Source organism: Protopterus annectens, chromosome 13.part0 (assembly GCF_019279795.1).
Source record: "Protopterus annectens isolate FY-2018-M chromosome 13.part0, PAN1.0, whole genome shotgun sequence".
In the NCBI taxonomy this organism is placed as follows: Eukaryota; Metazoa; Chordata; order Ceratodontiformes; family Protopteridae; genus Protopterus; species Protopterus annectens.
Window position 1 is genome coordinate 786177860 of NC_056747.1, and position 18283 is coordinate 786196142.

The 18283-nt window shown below is 38.3% G+C and overlaps 1 protein-coding gene across 4 annotated transcripts in view; it reads left to right on the forward strand.

Annotated features, from left to right (window-relative positions):
- SPECC1 (sperm antigen with calponin homology and coiled-coil domains 1) overlaps positions 1–18283 on the forward strand; it is an 894647-nt gene that overhangs the window by 421468 nt on the left and 454896 nt on the right. For all 4 annotated transcript variants that reach the window (XM_044054506.1, XM_044054507.1, XM_044054510.1 and 1 more), the window contains 2 exons: positions 297–450; positions 2303–2642. In XM_044054506.1, coding sequence (XP_043910441.1) covers positions 304–450; positions 2303–2642 — 487 coding nt within the window. In that variant the 5' untranslated portion in view covers positions 297–303. The remainder of the gene's footprint in view (positions 1–296; positions 451–2302; positions 2643–18283) is intronic.

The following is an 18283-nucleotide window of genomic DNA, read 5'->3' on the forward strand; positions in this document are numbered from 1 at the left end:
TTAGGACCAGGTTTTTTGGACCTGAATTTGACAACCCAGATAAGTTAAGAAACTGAATAATTTATGATTGCTCACATCTAATTCACCAGAAAAAAATAGCTAAGTTTTTATAATTGTGAAGCCTAATGAATTTTGGAGAAGGGCTTTACTTTAGTTGAATGTGATTCTAGATTTGTGACTCACGTGCTGCGTTTTGTCAGGCTGGCATCATATTAAATGTAAGCCTTTCTGTCTATTAGGTGTGACTCTTAAAAATGCAGTGTAGAGCAGACATTTTTTTTCTTTGTTTTTTTCAGCAACAAAATGAAGAGCGCAGCCAGGTCTGTGACTGTACCGCCCAAGCAAAGTATTCCTATCATGGACAAAGGAAGACCTTCTACTAGTTCTACTGTAGGGATAAAGCTCTCTAAATCATCCAATTCTCTTATTTTGGACTCTCGACTCAGCAAGGTAATATCGCACTATTACAGATACTGTTTTCAGGATAGCAGAGTTAAAAAAATATTTACTATGTATTTTTATGTTATTCATCTGTTCATTAGGTACATACTCCTCTTTTTAGGGTCGAGATTTAGCAGCAGTCTGATTGGCTGTTAGATGTGAATATAAGTAAAAATTAATTCAGCCAGAATGGCATTCTGTTTCATAGGTAAAATGAGGTGCATTAAACAGTTTATATGGATAGCCAGAGAGAGACTGTGACATACTTGGTCAGTGGCTTGTGCCTTAACCAAAGCCATTTTGCCATATTATAAAATTGTCTAATGTCCTTGTTTTTATGCCTTATTGTTTATGACCCAAGAACCCTTTTTTCTACTGCAAGACAGAATGCATTTTTGAGACTATGAATGAGATGAGATTTTTATGAACTTATGAAAAAAATCCCAATTATCTATATGCTGTCTAGATATGTCTCTGCAGAGAGGGTATCTCCTTGAACTTTGAGATAAACCTAATAGACTTGCAGGTTAATATTGAGGATTACAAAGTGACAGCTGATTGTCATGGAAGCTCGGCAAGTTGTGCTGTTGTTGCAGTACATCTGGTAGAAATGTGGCGGTTGTGGTACAAAAAGGATTGGTGATGAAAGTGATAATGCTGTCTCTTCTATGTAAACATACATAGCAATAGTTGGGAAGAGGGTAAACAATACAGTTATGCCAGGAAGTATCTGTCATAAATGCACTGTGGCAACTTGTCAAAACCCAGGTTTTGAAAATTCAATGCACTAGTTCCCTGAATGGCAGAGATGAGCAAACCCCCTGCTGAGATAACAGCTAAGAGAAACCCTTGAAGATGATGAAGTAGGTAGATATGGGAGGGGGTATTGATAGTGGTTCTCTGTCTTTGACTGGGGTACTTGTAAGTCAACAGAAAAGCAGTCATTGCTTGGTAAAAGTCATAACTTGTTGCCTTTCTGTTTTGAGTTCAGTTTTTCAGATGTAAAGGAAACTTTGTACAATTGGACTGAGCTTCTGTGCTTTGATAGAATATGCATTTGGCACTGCAGATACAGAATATGCATTTGGTAGGTCTGGCACTACAGATATGCACTCTTGTGCATTGTACTAAGGTGCATAATGGCCTCAACTAGTAGCATTAGCCACCCTCATGAATCTTTAGGAACATCCCCTGCCCGCACCCCTGCTTATCATTATAATTATTGGAAATTTGGTAGTGAAAATGACCATGCATCAGAGATTATGGCATTTATATCCCAGTAGTTGGAAGGTGAGAGAAGTGCATGACAGAAACATCTAAACAGCTTAAAAAAATGCAAGGGATTATTTTCTATGTTTAAAGATACGTACAAGGACATAATATGAGACAGGGACAGGTAGTATGGTGATGGGGCAACTCAGAGTTAATCTGAAGAGGTTTTTGTTTAACTAGGAATTCTACTGGTTTAGAAGGTAGTGCAGTACAGATTTTCGAATGAAAACAGTTCAGGCTTTCAGCTGCTTGTAAGGAACAACTGAGGCTGAAAGATGCAAAATTTGAGTAATATGGGTCATGTGAACAGAAACAGATGTGTGAAATCTAGGGCCCTCTTCTAAAAAGAAATTCAAAAACATAAGCACTCTGTTCATTCTAAAGAAAGGAGACAGCAGCAGGGCCTGAGCACATGACAAGGCAATCAATGTAAAACTTATTTAGGAAAGCATAACATACAGGAGTAGCAGTACTTTTCCTTTTTATCTTTTGATAAATGTTCTACTCTAGGTTATTAGACAGTTATGGATGGCTATGCATGATAGGCACTATTGTTTTTCCTGACTTGTTTATATGTTTATTTTGCCAGCTAAAACGAGCCAGTAGTGATGACATGTTGGCACAGGCAGGTGGAAGCACTGCCTCCTCCAGGGTGATGAAAAAGACAGTTACAGTGGGGGCAATCCCAGAGCTCACAGAGGGTAAACTAAAGAAGGCAACTACTCTGGGTTCAATCCCAGAGCCATCAGAAAGCAAGATGAAGAAGTCTGTTACTGTGGGGTCCATCTCTGAGCTTTCGGAAAGTAAGACAAGGAAGATTGTTCCTGCAGGATCAACAGCAGAAATCACAGAAGGAAGAATGAGGAAAACTCTTACTGTTGCAGTCACAGTATCTGAGCCCGCAGAAGGCAAGGTGAAGTCCAATCCAGGTACAGGAGCTTTGTTGTTCACAATGTAATGTGTTTTTATTTTGTAAGGCATCCTAGAGTGATCACATGTATCAGCATGAGGTCCTAGCATGTGTACTTGCCTTCATTCTGATGTAGAGCATTTTCTCGGGAAGGAGTACTCATGCTTCAGCTTAAGCACTGCCTTCTATTCTTGTTACCATTTCAGTTGGTAATATTACAAGCGACAGAATCCTCAGGAGAACATAACTTATTCCAGTTTCCTGGCCCTAAGGAGAAACCTAATTCCGTCTGGTTCTAGATGACACAATGCTCTTTGCATAAAAAAGAACAGACTTTGCACTAGCCATACCCACCTCCAAACGTCATCTCACATACTTCTATGTACTACTGTTACACTAACTCTCATGCCAGAATCCTGTCCTGTACATTCTAATCTTAAGCATAGCTCCATATCCTTGTTACCCACCAGAATCGATATCAGACTTGATGGCAGGATCTTCACTGGTCTAACATACATTCCTCTCAATACTTTACCCCCAAAGCTAGATATGCATCTCAGTTATGAAAGTAGGCATGCTTATCACTATGAAATAACCTAAACCATTGGCTCTTGCTGTCCTGTGTTCTCACTCAAGGGCACTTACTTCTGTTTCAGCGGATGCATATCTTTTATTGCTTATTGCTGATTACTTCCCTTATATTTTCACAAAACAGTTTTGCCTATTAAGTGCAAGTCAGTGCCTCTCTTCAAAGAGGAATCAGTAGTAATGTCTAAGCAGTGCAGTACTACAAGATGAAGCTTGGTAGCATATGGCAGCCTTCACCCCCTGGGCTATAATACCACATGACCCTCTTACTCTTTATTTAATTGCTTTTAATTCTGCTGTGTTAATTTGCAGAAGGAAGGTTTCTTGGGTATCTCTACCACTCAGAGAGTGTCTTTCCATAATGGCTTTGTATAAACAGATGCATGAAATTATTTATATGTATTGTGCATTGACTACTATTTAACTTGACTTAAGGTGTTGGCTTAAAGGACTCATGTGGTTAGAACACCCACATAAATAAACTATATCAGTGAATCCTGTAAGCTTTAATACAAAAAGCATACACTTTTAGTATTCTTGGAATATAGGAACTATGAACATGAGGGTAGTCAGCCATTATCTCTGTAGCAGTAACATTTTTCTTACTTTTTAAAGACTCCACAATTAATGCAGTACATGATAGATTAGTTTAGTTATTGATGTATGTATGTCTCTCTCTCTATATATATATATATATATCTGTCTCGCTGTCTATCTATTTATTAAATGCTTTTATGAGATGATTATTATTTGTTATTTTAAAATGTTTTTGTTCAGGAGGTGGCACACCCATGATTATTGCCTCCTCTTTTCTGAATACAATGGCCCCTATCACTGATCCCCTCCACGGTATCTTCATGCTAACAGTGTAACTGTCACTGTGTCTACAGTTACATCCCTTTTTCCCCAGACTGCTGTGCAGGATTGTTTTACCAAAGGGCATATACCAGGAAACAATAGAACCTTTTCTTCCTTAAAGCAGTGGCATGCAATGGCACTGTGGCAGTGTGTACACTTCCACATGTGCTGACCTACTACACCCTGTCATTGACCCCTACCCTTAATGATAGATCAAAGGAGATCATTCTGGCCTTTTCTAGGATATTTCTGTGCTTACTGGGTTAACCTTTACCGTGGGATGGGAAAAAAAAAACTTACCTTACCTCTCCTTGCTGGCCACGTGGCTCATTGCATATGTTCCCAAACCCAGGTCATTGGTGCTGTAGTAGGAAAAAATAAAGGCACCAGGGGCCAAAAAACACCATAAGCTCCACCAACCAGAATGGACCGTTTACTTATAAACAAGAAAAATTCTGTGATAAAATGAAAAACCTTTTATTAAATATGCTAAACGCTTTCATCCCTTCACATCAATGGGACTTCTTCAGAACAAAAAAATTACATTAAGATTATTTATATAAAGAACAGTAATTAACAATCAAATAATTCAATTAAATCCTAGCACTGAGTTTAAAGGAACAGTACATACAAAACTCACAGTAAATATAATTGAAATATAAATGCATTATTTGTATAAATAAAAATAAAACATTTATCAGAAGACTAAAAAACATAAAAAAAGAATACATTGCCAAAGTAAATATAGCATGCGCTTACACATTAAAACTTTTAAGCTTTAAGGTAAAATATACTCTTTATAACCACTTTACTAAATCTACTACTATGTTATAAGGTCTAAAGCCCTCTTGCTTAATATGGGTAGAAGAGATAAATTTTCATTAATTCCTGGGGGACAAGTAGAATTTAACTTAATTATCCAAAATAGTTCCTTAATTTCAATTTCAAGTTCCCACCACCCTCCCCTTGGGTTTTATGGCACTAATCATCTTTAAGGGTAACCCAGATATTTTGGAAGTGTTGGGTCATGGACCTCATTTTGTGTACAAAGCCAGGAGGAACTTTAAATATTTATTTGAACATACTTATATTGACCCCCCCCCCGGCTTGGAAAGGTACAACCAAGTGTGGAACAGGTAAACAATGCCCGTTTATTCTTGATGTAGATTCAATTAATATTAAAGGAACTCCACACTGGATTAGGTTAAGTAAAGGCAACTGTAATACCAAAGGCTTGATTTATATTGCTGCTTGTGAAAAATGTAGATGTTTCTATGTGGGGAAGACTAAGAGAAAGTTTAGGAACAGGATCTATGAGCATTCTTATGCTATTTCCAGAGCAAACATCAACAACTCCCTTTATAAGCACACTTTAGAACGCCAGAATTTCACTAAATTTAAGTTTGGGATTTAAGAAATAGTGCCAGAAAACACAAGGGGAGGGTGGTGGAAACTTGAAATTAAGGAGCTATTTTGGATAATTAAGTTAAATTCTACTTCCAGGAATTAATGAAAATTTACCTCTTCTGCCCATATTAAGGAAGAAGGCTTTAGATCTATAACATAGTATTAGGTTTCATAGTAAAGTGGTTATAAAGGGTATATTTTACCTTGAAGCTTAACAGTTTTAATATGTAAGGGTATGCTATATTTACTTTGGCAATCTATTCTTTTATGTTTTTTAGTCTTCTGATAAATGCTTTAGTTTAATTTATACAAATAATGCATTTATATTTTAATTATATTTGCTGTGAGTTTTGTATGTACTGTTCCTTTAAACTCAGTGATAGGATTTAATTGAATGATTTGACTGTTAATTACTGTTATTTTTATTTTTATTTATTTATTTTACATTTGTTGACCGGGCTAGTCTAACTGGATATATGTCCATTTTCAGTAGAGGCCCGGGGAGATAAGCTCCAAACAGTTAAAATAAATTCTCATCAAAGTAATACATGCTTAAAAAGCAGATACATTTATAGTAAAAGAGAAAAGAGATAAAGATAATATCTGTTTACATATTATTAAAGTATATAATTGCAGTACATTTGACATTGATTAGTACAAGTACAGTTACAAGTAGACATTCAAATAGAATAAAAGCAAAATGTACATGTAATACATCTAGTAGTAAAGGGGTTTTTTTTTTTTTTTACAAAGTAATTAATACTATGATGGAGAAATAGATTGTTAGATGTTAGGATGAAGTATATGCAGGGTTCTAAAGGTAAAGGTTGAGTCATATATCAGGAGCTAGATAGTCAGTCAGGATTAGTACAGGGGCACAACCACTGTGTTTTGAGGAAGAGCTTAAGTTTCTTTTTAAATAGAGTTGTGGAGGGAATTGTAGATAGTTCAGAGGGAAGTAGGTTCTAGTGTTTTTCAGCAGTACTGGAGAAGAGGGAATCTCCAGCCTTGTTATTTGCTTTGTCAATGTTTACAAGAGGTTTGTGTGCAGATCTTAGAGACTTTAGGTTATGGTAAGGGTAAATTAGAGTAGATAGAATAGGTGTTTTGGCAGGTTGATACAGTATTTTATGGGCGATGGCTAGTTGATTAATTTTCAGTTGCTGCTGAAATTCAAGCCAGCCTAGTTGCTTTAAATTAATACAGTGGTGGGTTCTGAAAGGGTTACCTGTAGCAAACCTGGCTATGCTATTGTAGGTGTTTTCTAATTTCATAAGATTATGTTTTGACAGGTTAGTAAATATGGGTGAGGCATAGAGAAGGGAAGAGATTAGATGGGAGTGGGCAATGGTTATTCTAGTTGCTGGAGTGAGGTAGGGTTTAATTCTGAAAAGTTTGCCTATTCTTTTATTAATAGTTTTCACGGTGTTGCTGATATGGGTGTCAAAGCTAAGGTTGTTGTCGATGTTGATGCCTAGCAGTTTGGTAGTAAGATCTTGGGATATAGGTGTGCCATTTTTAGATAAAATTGTAAAGTCTATTTGGGGGGATTTATTGGTAGGCGTGAATAGGAGGAGTTTAGTTTTTTTGGGGGTTAAGTAGGAGACAACGTTGTGTAAACCACTGTTCAACAGAGTTAAATATGTGTTGTGTCAGAGAGTGAAGTTCTGATACAGTTGTGGCTGAGCAAATAAGTGTGGAATCGTCATGTATTGTATGCATGTGGCTAGGGGAACTGCTTGGTGGAGGTCATTTATGAATAAAGAAAACAGGAGTGGACCCAGTATGGACCCTTGAGGGACGCCGATGTTAACTGGTAGATGGGTAGATAGAGTGGAGTTCCAGAGTACAGCTTGATGTCTGTTAGTTAAGTAGGACTTGAACCATTTAATAGGTAGAATGTCAAGTGAGAGAGATTGAAGAATTTGTATGAGTATTTGGTGGTTGACCATGTCAAAAGCCTTGGACAGGTCTAAGAAAAGTGCAGAGGAAAGGGTGTTAAGGTTACGTTTGTTGTTGATGGTGTTTGTAAAGGAAAGGAGGGCAGTGGTGGTACTGTGGCAAGGTCTGAAACCATGTTGGGTATTAGAAGGCAAGTTATTTTGGAGAAGGTGGTCAAGCAGTTGCTTGTGGATACACCTTTCCATGATCTTAGATAAGGGGGAGAGTAGGGCTATGGGGCGATAGTTGGAGAGTTCAGTAGAATTACCACCCTTATGAAGGGGAATAATATGAGAGACTTTCCAAAGTTTAGGGACGTATCCCTCAGTGATGGTTCTATTAATTAGTATGGAGATAGGGTAGGCAATGGATTTGGCTGCTAGTTGTAAGTATTCTGCAGGTAGTAAGTCAGCAGAGAGAGTACATGGTTTGAGTTTTTGGATGAGGGAGAGAATATAAGCTGTTGGGACAGGTTGGAAAAGAAATGGGGGTGGTGGGTTTGAGTTAGAATTAGATATAGTTGCATTTTGACTAGAGAGGTGACTGGCAAGAGTTTGAATTGTTTCGGGGAAAAAGGTATTAAAGTCATTAACAATTTGCTTGGGGTTCTCTTTGTCTGTACCTTGTGGGTTGGGTGTGATAGATTGACCGGGCTGAAGTAACTGTTTAATGTTTGCCCAGAACTTTTGTGGGGTTTTCTGGTGAGTTTTCTGAGAATGTAGGTAATAGTTTTTTTTGTTGGTCAATATTGCTTTTTTAGTCTCATTTCTCAATTGTTTGAAGTGTTGGTGAGCAGCAGGGTTTTTAGTTAAGCGAGATTTGTTCCAGATTTTATTTCTGAGATGGATTTTTTGCTTAGTTTCTTTAGAGAGCCAAGGAGCAGATTTAGTTCTTATTCTAATAGACCGAGTAGGGGCATGGTGGTTGAGTATGTCTAGAAACTTAGTATTAAAGTAATCTACAGCTTCATCAAGAGAAAGGTGTTTTAAGGGTGACCAATTGCATGCTTTCAGTTCATTTTGAAATAGATCCAAGTTGAAGTTTTTCTTGGTTCTAATTGTTCTAGTAATGGTATGAGTGGGTGGATTTGCTTTGAGCCTGATAATATAGGTTAGTAAGTGATCACTTACATCGTCAGGGAGGGTTCCTGTTTCATAAGTGTGGGGTTGATTATTGACGAGTATCCAATCTAAGGTGCTTTTTATTAGATTTGTTAATTCTAGTGGGGGAGGTAATAGTTTGCGAAAACCCGTAGAGATTAATATGGGTAGTAGGGTGTTTGTTGCTGCAGGATTGCCAATCAATGTTAAAATCACCCAGGATAATGGTTTCTTGGGATAAGTTTAGAGATAGCCAACAGAGGATGTTTTCAATGGTAGAGATGTTATTTCCTGGAGGGACATAGATGCAGATAATATAGATAGATTTGACTGAGTTTAGCTGAAGTCTGGTAATCAGAATCTCAGCATTAGAGTCCTGAGGTGGTTTCTGGTGGAAAGTGGTTATTTGAAAGACAGATTTGAATAAGACAGCTACTCCACCGCCTGTTTTAGATATCCGGTCAAAACGTAAGATATTGTAGCCAGGCGGGATGACTTTGTTCTCTTTGGTTGAAGGTTTTAGCCAGGTTTCTGTTAGACAGATAATATCAAAGGAATAGAGTTCCAAGAGAGCATGAAGTTGTGTTATTTTGTTGTTAATGCTGCGTATGTTGAGGCGAGCTATTAGGAGTGAGTTGGCTGTTTTTTTAAGTAGGAGGTTGGCAGTGGGGTTTGGTTTGAAGGGTAGAGTGGTAGAGGAGGTGTTTGGACCTGGGTTTGGGTGAATACCTCCATCCTTTAGGGAGAGGAGTTGTGTTAGATTTCTAGTGTTAGTGTATTTACTTTGCATAGGTGGATGCCTTCTAGGATTGGGGAAGTCATATTGGATGTGGGTTGTCCTATGGTATTTGGGTAAAAGATAGCTAGGTGTGGAAGTAATGTTGATGTGGTGAGCATGAGGGGCGATAATTGAAGTGGTAGATTGCTGAGTAGGGAAGGGAAAGTGTGACAGTAATGGATGTTCATAAGAGGTTATTAGGTGTAATAGTATTAAGTGTGGGAGAAGTGAGAGTATAAGTAAGTTATGTTGGAGGACTAGGGTTGGGAGTTTGTACATTGCAGAGGTGAATATAAAGTTTTAGTAGACAGTACAAAGGTAAAGAGGTGTGGTAGTGTAAGGCAATGGGTGTGGTGTGTGAGAAAGTGAGTGGTAGAATAAAATGGAGGGGAAAGAGAAGATTGGTTAAGGTAGTGTTGTTGTGATAGGTGAATATGGTGAAGGGGTGTGGTTAGGTAGGTATAAGTGTAGGACCCCTGGGGTGGGTGGGAATTGGGGGTAGGGTAGGGGAGCTGAGTGAGCCCATAGGGCGAATGGAGCGGGTACAGACAAAATGAAGAGAAGTTAGAGAGAAAACTATCAGTAATGCAGGTAGCTACAAATTAGAAGGTAGAACATGAGTGGTAAGGCTGAGATAGTGGAGGAGTCAGAGGAAAAAGAGAGCCAGAGGGTAAATGCTGGAGAAGACACAAGGTGAGTATGAAGAGGATTAGGCCAAGAGCCTAATAAGTTAGTGGGTTTAAGAAGGTAGAACAGGGAGATAGGGAGTGATAGTTGGATGGGAGAAAGGGTGCCACCTAGTGGGCAGTTCTGGTGTTGTAGGTAAGTATGTAAGGGAGCTAAGTAGTGTAGAACAGTGGAAGAAGAGATCTATATCAAGAGAAGGTTAGGGTAGGTGGAAGAGGTGTGTTGGCTGTTGGATAGATTAAGAGTAAAGTTAAAGGTAGCTGGCTGTTCAGGCTCACAGCGGACTTTGGAGCCCTGAGACAAGTAGTAGATAGGGGTCTGTTTTACAAGGTAGACTTAGTACATAACATACTTTTTTCCTTTCTTGATAGAGGGTGCAGAGAAATAGGAGGCTGGTGGATGAGACCACTGGAATTGGATAGGGTTCTTAAATCACCAGATAGGCAGTAATATTATCAGGAGCAGGTAAATGTTGAGCTGGGTACTTTGGGGAGAAAGGGAGATAAATGTAGAGGAGAAAACAGAGTTAGCATTCAGCATTTATATAGGCAGTATAAGCAAGCAGTAACATATATAACATTACAAATAGAGACAGTTAAATGTGAGGTAACAGCATACATCTAGGCAGTCAAAAACATGCATTTAGTCAGTCAAAGCAGGTCTCTAAACACTTTAAGGCAACAGTATTCAGAAGGCACAGTGGAACAAAAATAATGCAATGGAACAAAAAATGCAATGAGTAAGGTCAGTATTAGAGGGATACAGGCAATATAGGGTACATGATAATCGGCTAATAGCCCGTAGCTGCAGGTTAAGGAATTTAATGTGGGGGTACCTACTCCCTAGGGAAGTATGTTAGGCACACAGTACACCAGAATTCCTAAAAAGAGTTTGAGGGCAGCACACACTGTAAAGCTGTTTAAATAGAGCAGTTTTCAGTATATCAGGTCCAAAAGGCCCTCACCAGATACAGTGGGGGGCAAGTAAATACTTATTCTAAATACATTACACAGGTAAAAAGTGAAGCGACTTTGTGATATGACCAAAATATTGTGGAATTAAGAGATTGGGCGTGTTCAGGCAGGAGTGGTAAAGCAACTGGTACAGGCTTTAAACCGGGAAAAAAAGCAGCACAGTACACTTTTGCTTAGCTTTTCCTAGATGCACATTTACTTCTAGTCATAACTGGCTGTGAGCATGTAATAGGGTTTCACGAGCCATTCGAAATAGCCTCGCATTAGTGGCACAATTGTAAATAGCCGTTTCGGTTTAAAAGCACTACGCACTTTGATACTAAATAGCCGTTTCGGTTTAAAAGCACTACGCACTTTGATACTAACAGGTACACATTGTTAAATATCAAGCGCTTTTGGGAAACGTATTTGCCTGCATGGTTAAAATACAGAAAAACCCAGCTGACTGTTTGTACTTGCTCCACGTGGGTGGTATAATTGCAAATAGTTGCTTTGGCAGTAAAAGCGTTAAGTGCTTTAATTTGGACAAACAACAGTCAAGAAATAGCTGCTTTGTCTGTAAAAGCATTAAGCGCTTTAACATGGACAAACAACAGTCAAGAAATAGCAGGAAACAGTATATGTTTGTAAAGCGTTAAACGCTTTACTTTGGACAAACAACATTCAAGAAAATAGTCGTTTTGCCTGTATATGCGTTAAGCGCTTTAACTAGGACAAACAACAGTCAAAAAATAGCAGTAAACAGTATATGCTTGCAAAGCTATAAGTAGAGTAGAGCCAGGACTAAATCCTTGCACTCATTCCACGAGGGTGGTGCAGTTACAGTAGCCTATAAACACACTACCTGAGAGGAATTAGACTATCCACAGAGTTAATGGTCTGTTCTTTATATAAATGACTTTAATGCTGTAAGTTTTTTTTGTTCTGAAGAAGTCCCACTGATGTGAAGGGGCACGTATTTAATAAAAGGTTTTTCATTTTATCTCAGAATTTTTCTTGTCTATAAGTAAACAGTCCATTCCAATTGGTGGAGCTTATGGTGTTTTTTGGCCCCTGGTGCCTTTATTTTTTTCTGTAATTTTTATTTCAGGTACCGTGGCAAAACATTTTTTGAGATTCATTGCTGTAGTAGGAAGACTTCCCTTCCCTTGTGTCAACAGGCTGGCAACAGGATTGCAAGATTATTCATTTTTTATAACATTTTAGTAGACTGATCCAAAATTGTCCCGATCTTGGACAAGACCCTGAGCACTAGACATTACAGATGCATAATAATGGCATATCCAGAATTTAACTTTTAAAACTTTTACACACTTTGACAATGTTTTAAAGAAAGAAGCGAGGAAAGAGCTTATCAGTACCATAGAATACAGAATCAGATGCATTTTACTATTGCAGACAGCAATATACAACACGAGTAGCACTGGATGTACACGTTCATAGGTAAGGAGTAGGTAAGCTGCCCTTGTGGGCCACTTTAAGCCAAGCCAGTTTCCCTTTATGTCATTTTAATAACATATCCCATTTGGTTACAGATTGGCCTTACCCATCCCATGGTCGATAATTATATATCGCCCCTAATGAGAATAGATAATTTTAAGGGACCCATGCATGGGATAAAGCATTTAGGAGCTGCCTTTGTCCATGAGTAGTACTGGCGGCAGTCCTGGGGAAAATTTCTCTTTCCAATCCGTAGATCCAAATTACAATTGAAAATGGACAGGGATGGACATTGTTTTATGTAGATGGGAAGTCTGTTCCACAGCAGCAGTATCTTCTGTGAAATATACTTCTCCCTCTAAACCATTCTATTGATGTTGTAGAACAGGTTTAGATCCCTGGACCAAGCATTTCTGATGCCATTTAACTTGCTGATGTGCAGTAAATCCATTAGTAACAGGTCAGAAAGTGCCCTGAATGCCAGACACAAGTGACTTCTTAGCAGTCTGTAATAAACTGGGTATAGTGACAGGGCTTTGAGTTGATCCATGTAAGATCATGTAATTTATGCTTTATGAAATGTTTTGTGACATCTGTATGGTGCCATAAAATTATTAAACCATGTATGGGGAGCATGAAACAGACAGTAAGCATGCTTGATTAGTGTTACCACCTTTTCAAATGCCCAAGTGTGTTCTTTTTTCTGTTTTGAAATGAGATTTAGCAGGTAGCTCAAAACATGAATCATTAAAAAAGAATATGATTTTTAGCTTATTGTCAAAAGTTAGATTTGTTCTGTTTCTAATGTTAAGGTGTTTCAATTATAATATAATTTTTCTCAAATGTTAACATTTTTTTAATGAAACATCAGGACATTTGTCATGTTTGTGGTATTCCTCCCTCCTATCCCAAAGGCATTGTTGCTCACATTAAGACTTATGCTCCTGAGGCTGAGCTATTCAGGTCAAGAACAAATAGCCATAGAAAAAGCCTTAAAAATAGTGTGCAAAGCTTTTTCTTGCCACTGTGTGGCACTACGTCCTTTCAAATGACATGTCTTCTGTGCATCCATATTCTAATGTTCAGAAATGTTATTTATTTAATTGTTATGGAGCTTTTTTGTTCCAGGCCTATTTTATTTTTAGCTGCAGAGATTAAAATTCTGTTACTGAAATCATATATTTACAAGGTATCAAAACTAATAAAAGCATAACACAAATCATATAGTCAGCATGAGCAGTTCCTGCATGAAGAATGTAATCTAATACAATTTAATTTGCTTTTATTCTGATATAATCATACATCAAGATAATAAACAAATGCAATCTGATACAGATAATAAGAAGAAATGAATCCAAAAATAATTGATTCAAAGGGAATATTCTTCACAGGAAATGTTTTCTGATATAGGGACAACGGGACAACAGAACATGAAAGTCACAATACATAAATAATAATGATAAATTATAGTAATTTTCAGATGCATACTGGTAAATACGTTGGAATTGATGTTGTATCTGAATTGCTTGCAAAGGTGACAGAAATAGTACATTATGTTTACATGATAATGTATGTTAGTTAAAACAAACAAATTCTAACCTGTCTAACCTGTCATGGAAGCAGAAATGACAGGGATGGTCAGCCCAACAGCAGGTAAGCAGTAAGCTATAGAAGGTAGTAATCAGATAGTAAAGGAGAGAAACAGAAAAGGAAACTGAGATGGATTCTAGTGTGGAAGGAGCTGGAAAATAGAATGCTGGTACCGGGTGGCATAGTGTTATTTATGAGCATTGAAGGAATAACTGAAGACAAACATAGGCAGAGGAATTGTAGTGGTTAGGGTAAGGGTGAGGAGGCATGCTAGAAATAGATTAGAGGGTTACAGGTATAGAATTTATGAGCACTTAAGGATGGGGATAATTCTTTAAAAGTGCTGTGGTAATGTGGGCAATTACCTTTTACCAAAAAAGGAAAGAAAGAACATGTTGTCTCCATAGGTGGGATTTTTAAACAGGCTGCATAGCAACTTAGATTGCTAGTTTTAGCAGACAAAATTAGTTCTGTCAGGTTTTTCTTTTTTACAGGACAGTGATTGGCACAGTTCTTGAAATCAGATGGTAATGAATTCCACAGCATTTTTATTGTGGAAGGAATAAATACCATCATAACAGTGATTTCCTGATTCTAAAACCAGTCCTCTCATGTTCATCACCTTGAGATGTATTTCAGTGAAAATAAGTCTTTTTCCTCCATGAAATGTTACTTGGGAGGTAGTTTATTATACGTTAGTGGATATGGGGGTGACAAAGCCCCCCTCCAACAGCACTTAATTTCATTCCCATTTACAAAGTCATTCTTAGCTAGCTGTCTTTCAGTGAAATGATCTTGAGTTAGAGAACTAAATGACTCCAATACCTTAAGTGAAACCGAGGAGGGAGATCGTAGCATGCAAGCAGATATGTATTTGATAATAAATTAATGATGAGTGGTTGTTCCATAAAAACGTTAATAGGTAAGGGACAGTTATAAGAGTTGTACTGTAGCCAACAGTAAAGGCCATTTGTGCATATTAAGATCTAGATAGTGATGACAGCAATAGTTTGTCCCCCTTGCAGATCTTGCAGCTTTGTGGTAAGCTGTCTGAAGATTTCAGCAGATAGAAAAGCTGGGACAGTCCTTTTGTCTAAAACGCAGCTTTGGAAGTAGTACAGAGATAACAACAGTCTGCCTGCCCTCTTGGGTGTGGACGTTTTTGGTTCTGTAGAGAAGGACTAGAAGCTTGATTTATTCTGGAAATGACACAATATATCTGAGTGCAGAATATACAAGACACAGCATGGTATGTATGACTTTTATGTATTAGAGTATGGTAGTTACTTCAAGTGACATTCCAAAGATTTGTCAAAACGTTGAGTGTAATGAGAGGACAACATACAGTCTGGTTTAAAACAGCTTTTTTTTCTTTTGCTTTTCTTTGACCCTGCAGCCTGATGATCCCCAAACCCCACTTGGCCAACTGAGCAATTAGTTCACCCAACATCCGTGTTGAGGCGTGACCAGGAGAGACCATCATGCTGGCAGTCATTGGGGTGCTTTGAATTTTTTTATTTCATTTTTCTCTCTATCTCTCTTCCACCTACCTAGTGACAGGCCACGGGTGGAACATGCAATGGGCAGTAGTGCTTCTCTGCCCCTAATTTCTACAATGATATGATGTCAGTAGGAGTGTCCCAGCCATCCACAGTGGGCACTGTGGCATTGTGGGGTTCTTTCCCCATTATCCTCTAGGGGAAGCATCTAGTTAGAATGTACCCTTGAGTCTGAGCACCCCTTCTCCCTTTGGATGAGATCGAATGACCAAGTTGCTACTTTAATGTAGGACACCTGGGCTTTAGCCAGGTCTTTATATCTCTATGCCACTAGTGCAGAACTGTTTTAGAAGAGTTGAGAAATAGACTGGAAATCCATTTGTACACATTATTTATATCTTCCATTCCCTCATTATGGGAATCTGCCCTGTTTTCCATTTGAAGATATCTCTTTCTGGCAAACACACTAAGTATAATTATTACTTCCCAGTCAGGGCTACTGCAAATCTAGAATGTGTTGCCAGACCACTGACACTTCTGAATATCTTAAGGACAAAGAGCTATTCTGAAAGTAAATACTGCTAACTATAACACAGACTCACACATCACAATGATGTGGATATTCTACAAAAGGGCCTTACAGAAACAGATGCATGGTGCCAGAGCCATGGGCTCAAGCTCATTGCCATGAAATGTATAGTTATCCCCTTTGGGATAAAACATGTATCCATGAATTACCACATAGGTGGCAGTACACTAAACACTGAAAGTGTGATAAGAGTCTTAGGGACACAAGTGGACAGTGGTCTCAACTTCGATAATCACATCGCCACAACAGCCAGGACATCCTTCTATGTGGCACACCTCATCACTAAGGGCTTTTCATCCAGAAAAAAGGAGGTCATTGTCCCACTGTACTCATCCCTCATTAGACCCATTATAGATGCCCTATGCTGTCCGTCTAAAAAAAACTCCAGTTATACTCTGTGGCATATTGTCTACTCAGAGGCGATCTCTGCTTAACATACAAGGTCATGTCTAACCCAGAGCTGACATGCTACACTTAAAGAAATCCCAATCCCTCAGAGACACATGCTCCAGGGATTTAAACCTTGTTGTCACAATGAACAAAACATGCTGGAGGGATAGGTTCCTGACCCAGAGACTCCCCAGACTCTGGAATAGACTGCTCATACATGTCAAGCAGAGCACCTCTTTGGCCTCTTCAAAAGGAACCTTGACGATTGGATGGGAGATAGGAAATTCACCCCGGGGATCACGTCAGTCGTCCCACTAGACAGGGGTCCAGGGAAGTAAATATTGTGGGAAGAAATAGCCAGGGAATTGTTATGGCTGGGCTTGTATAGGCCCTAGGGTCGATAGCTTAGTACCACCGTATGAACCTATGAACCTATGAATGAGAAGTCTCCTAAAAAAAGTACTTAGACACTGCAAAGCAGGATCACACGTCATCAGACATCTGCTAATCAAAGTACATACAGACTGCAACATAGGCTCCCATATTATCAGCTGTATACAAGCAATAACTGCAACACAGGCTCACACATCATCAGACATATAAAAACTGCAAAATACAACACAGGTTCACATGTCATCAAATGTCTGCTAAACAAAGTGCATACAGACTGCAATATAGGCTCATGCATCATCAGAGCTGCACATATTACTGACTACAGCACACACTCACACATCATCAGGAGTATACAATCTACTACCTACAACACAGGCTCACACATCATCAGAAATCCACTGAACAAATTCTATACAAAGTACATTCTAGTAATTGCAACACAGGCTCGCACACTATCATAATTATGCATACTGCTAACTGCAATACAGGCTCAGACACTATCATAATTATACAAACTGCTAACTGCAATACAGGCTCACACAATATCATGATTATACATACTGCTAACTACAATACAGGCTCATAATTAATCAGAATTATACAAACTAGTAACTGCAACACAGGATCACACATCAATATGACTGTACAAACCACTAACTACAATACAGGCTCAGACATCTTCATAAGTACACAACCACTAATTACAGCACAGGCTCAGACACGGATAGAAGTATTCAAACTACTAACCACAACTGCTAAACAAAGTACATCCTACTAATCAAAACACAGGTTTACACATCAACAAAAGTATACAATATACTAATTACTGCATAGGCTTACATATAATCAGAAATATGTTAAAGTATATTGTACTAACTACAACATAAGCTCACACATCATCAGAAGTATACAAACTAGTAACTGCAACACAGGATTTCATGTCAACAGGAGTGTACAAACTACTAACTACAACACAGGCATATATATCATCAGCTGTGCACAAACTACTAAGTACAATACAGGCTGACACATCATCAGAAGTATACAAACTACTAACTACAATACAGACTCACACATTATGACACATATACAAACATCTAACTACAACACAGGCTCAAACGTCATCAGATGTATACAAACTGCTAAGTACAACAAAGGCTCAAATGTAATCAGCACTTTGCTAAACAAAGTGCATTCTACTAACAACAACACAGGCTCACACATAATCAGAAGTCTGTTAAATACGCTGATGCTCTCCTGATATGTTTTTAATTTATTTATTTATTCACAAGGCAAATTCCACTAGGAACAAATGTTTCTTTTAAGGGGGATACCTGGGAACACTGGCTGGCTAAGAAACTTGCTCAGAGTCAAATAAAATTAAGGTAATCCGGGACTGCAGCCTTAGTGTTGTGTGCTGAACTAT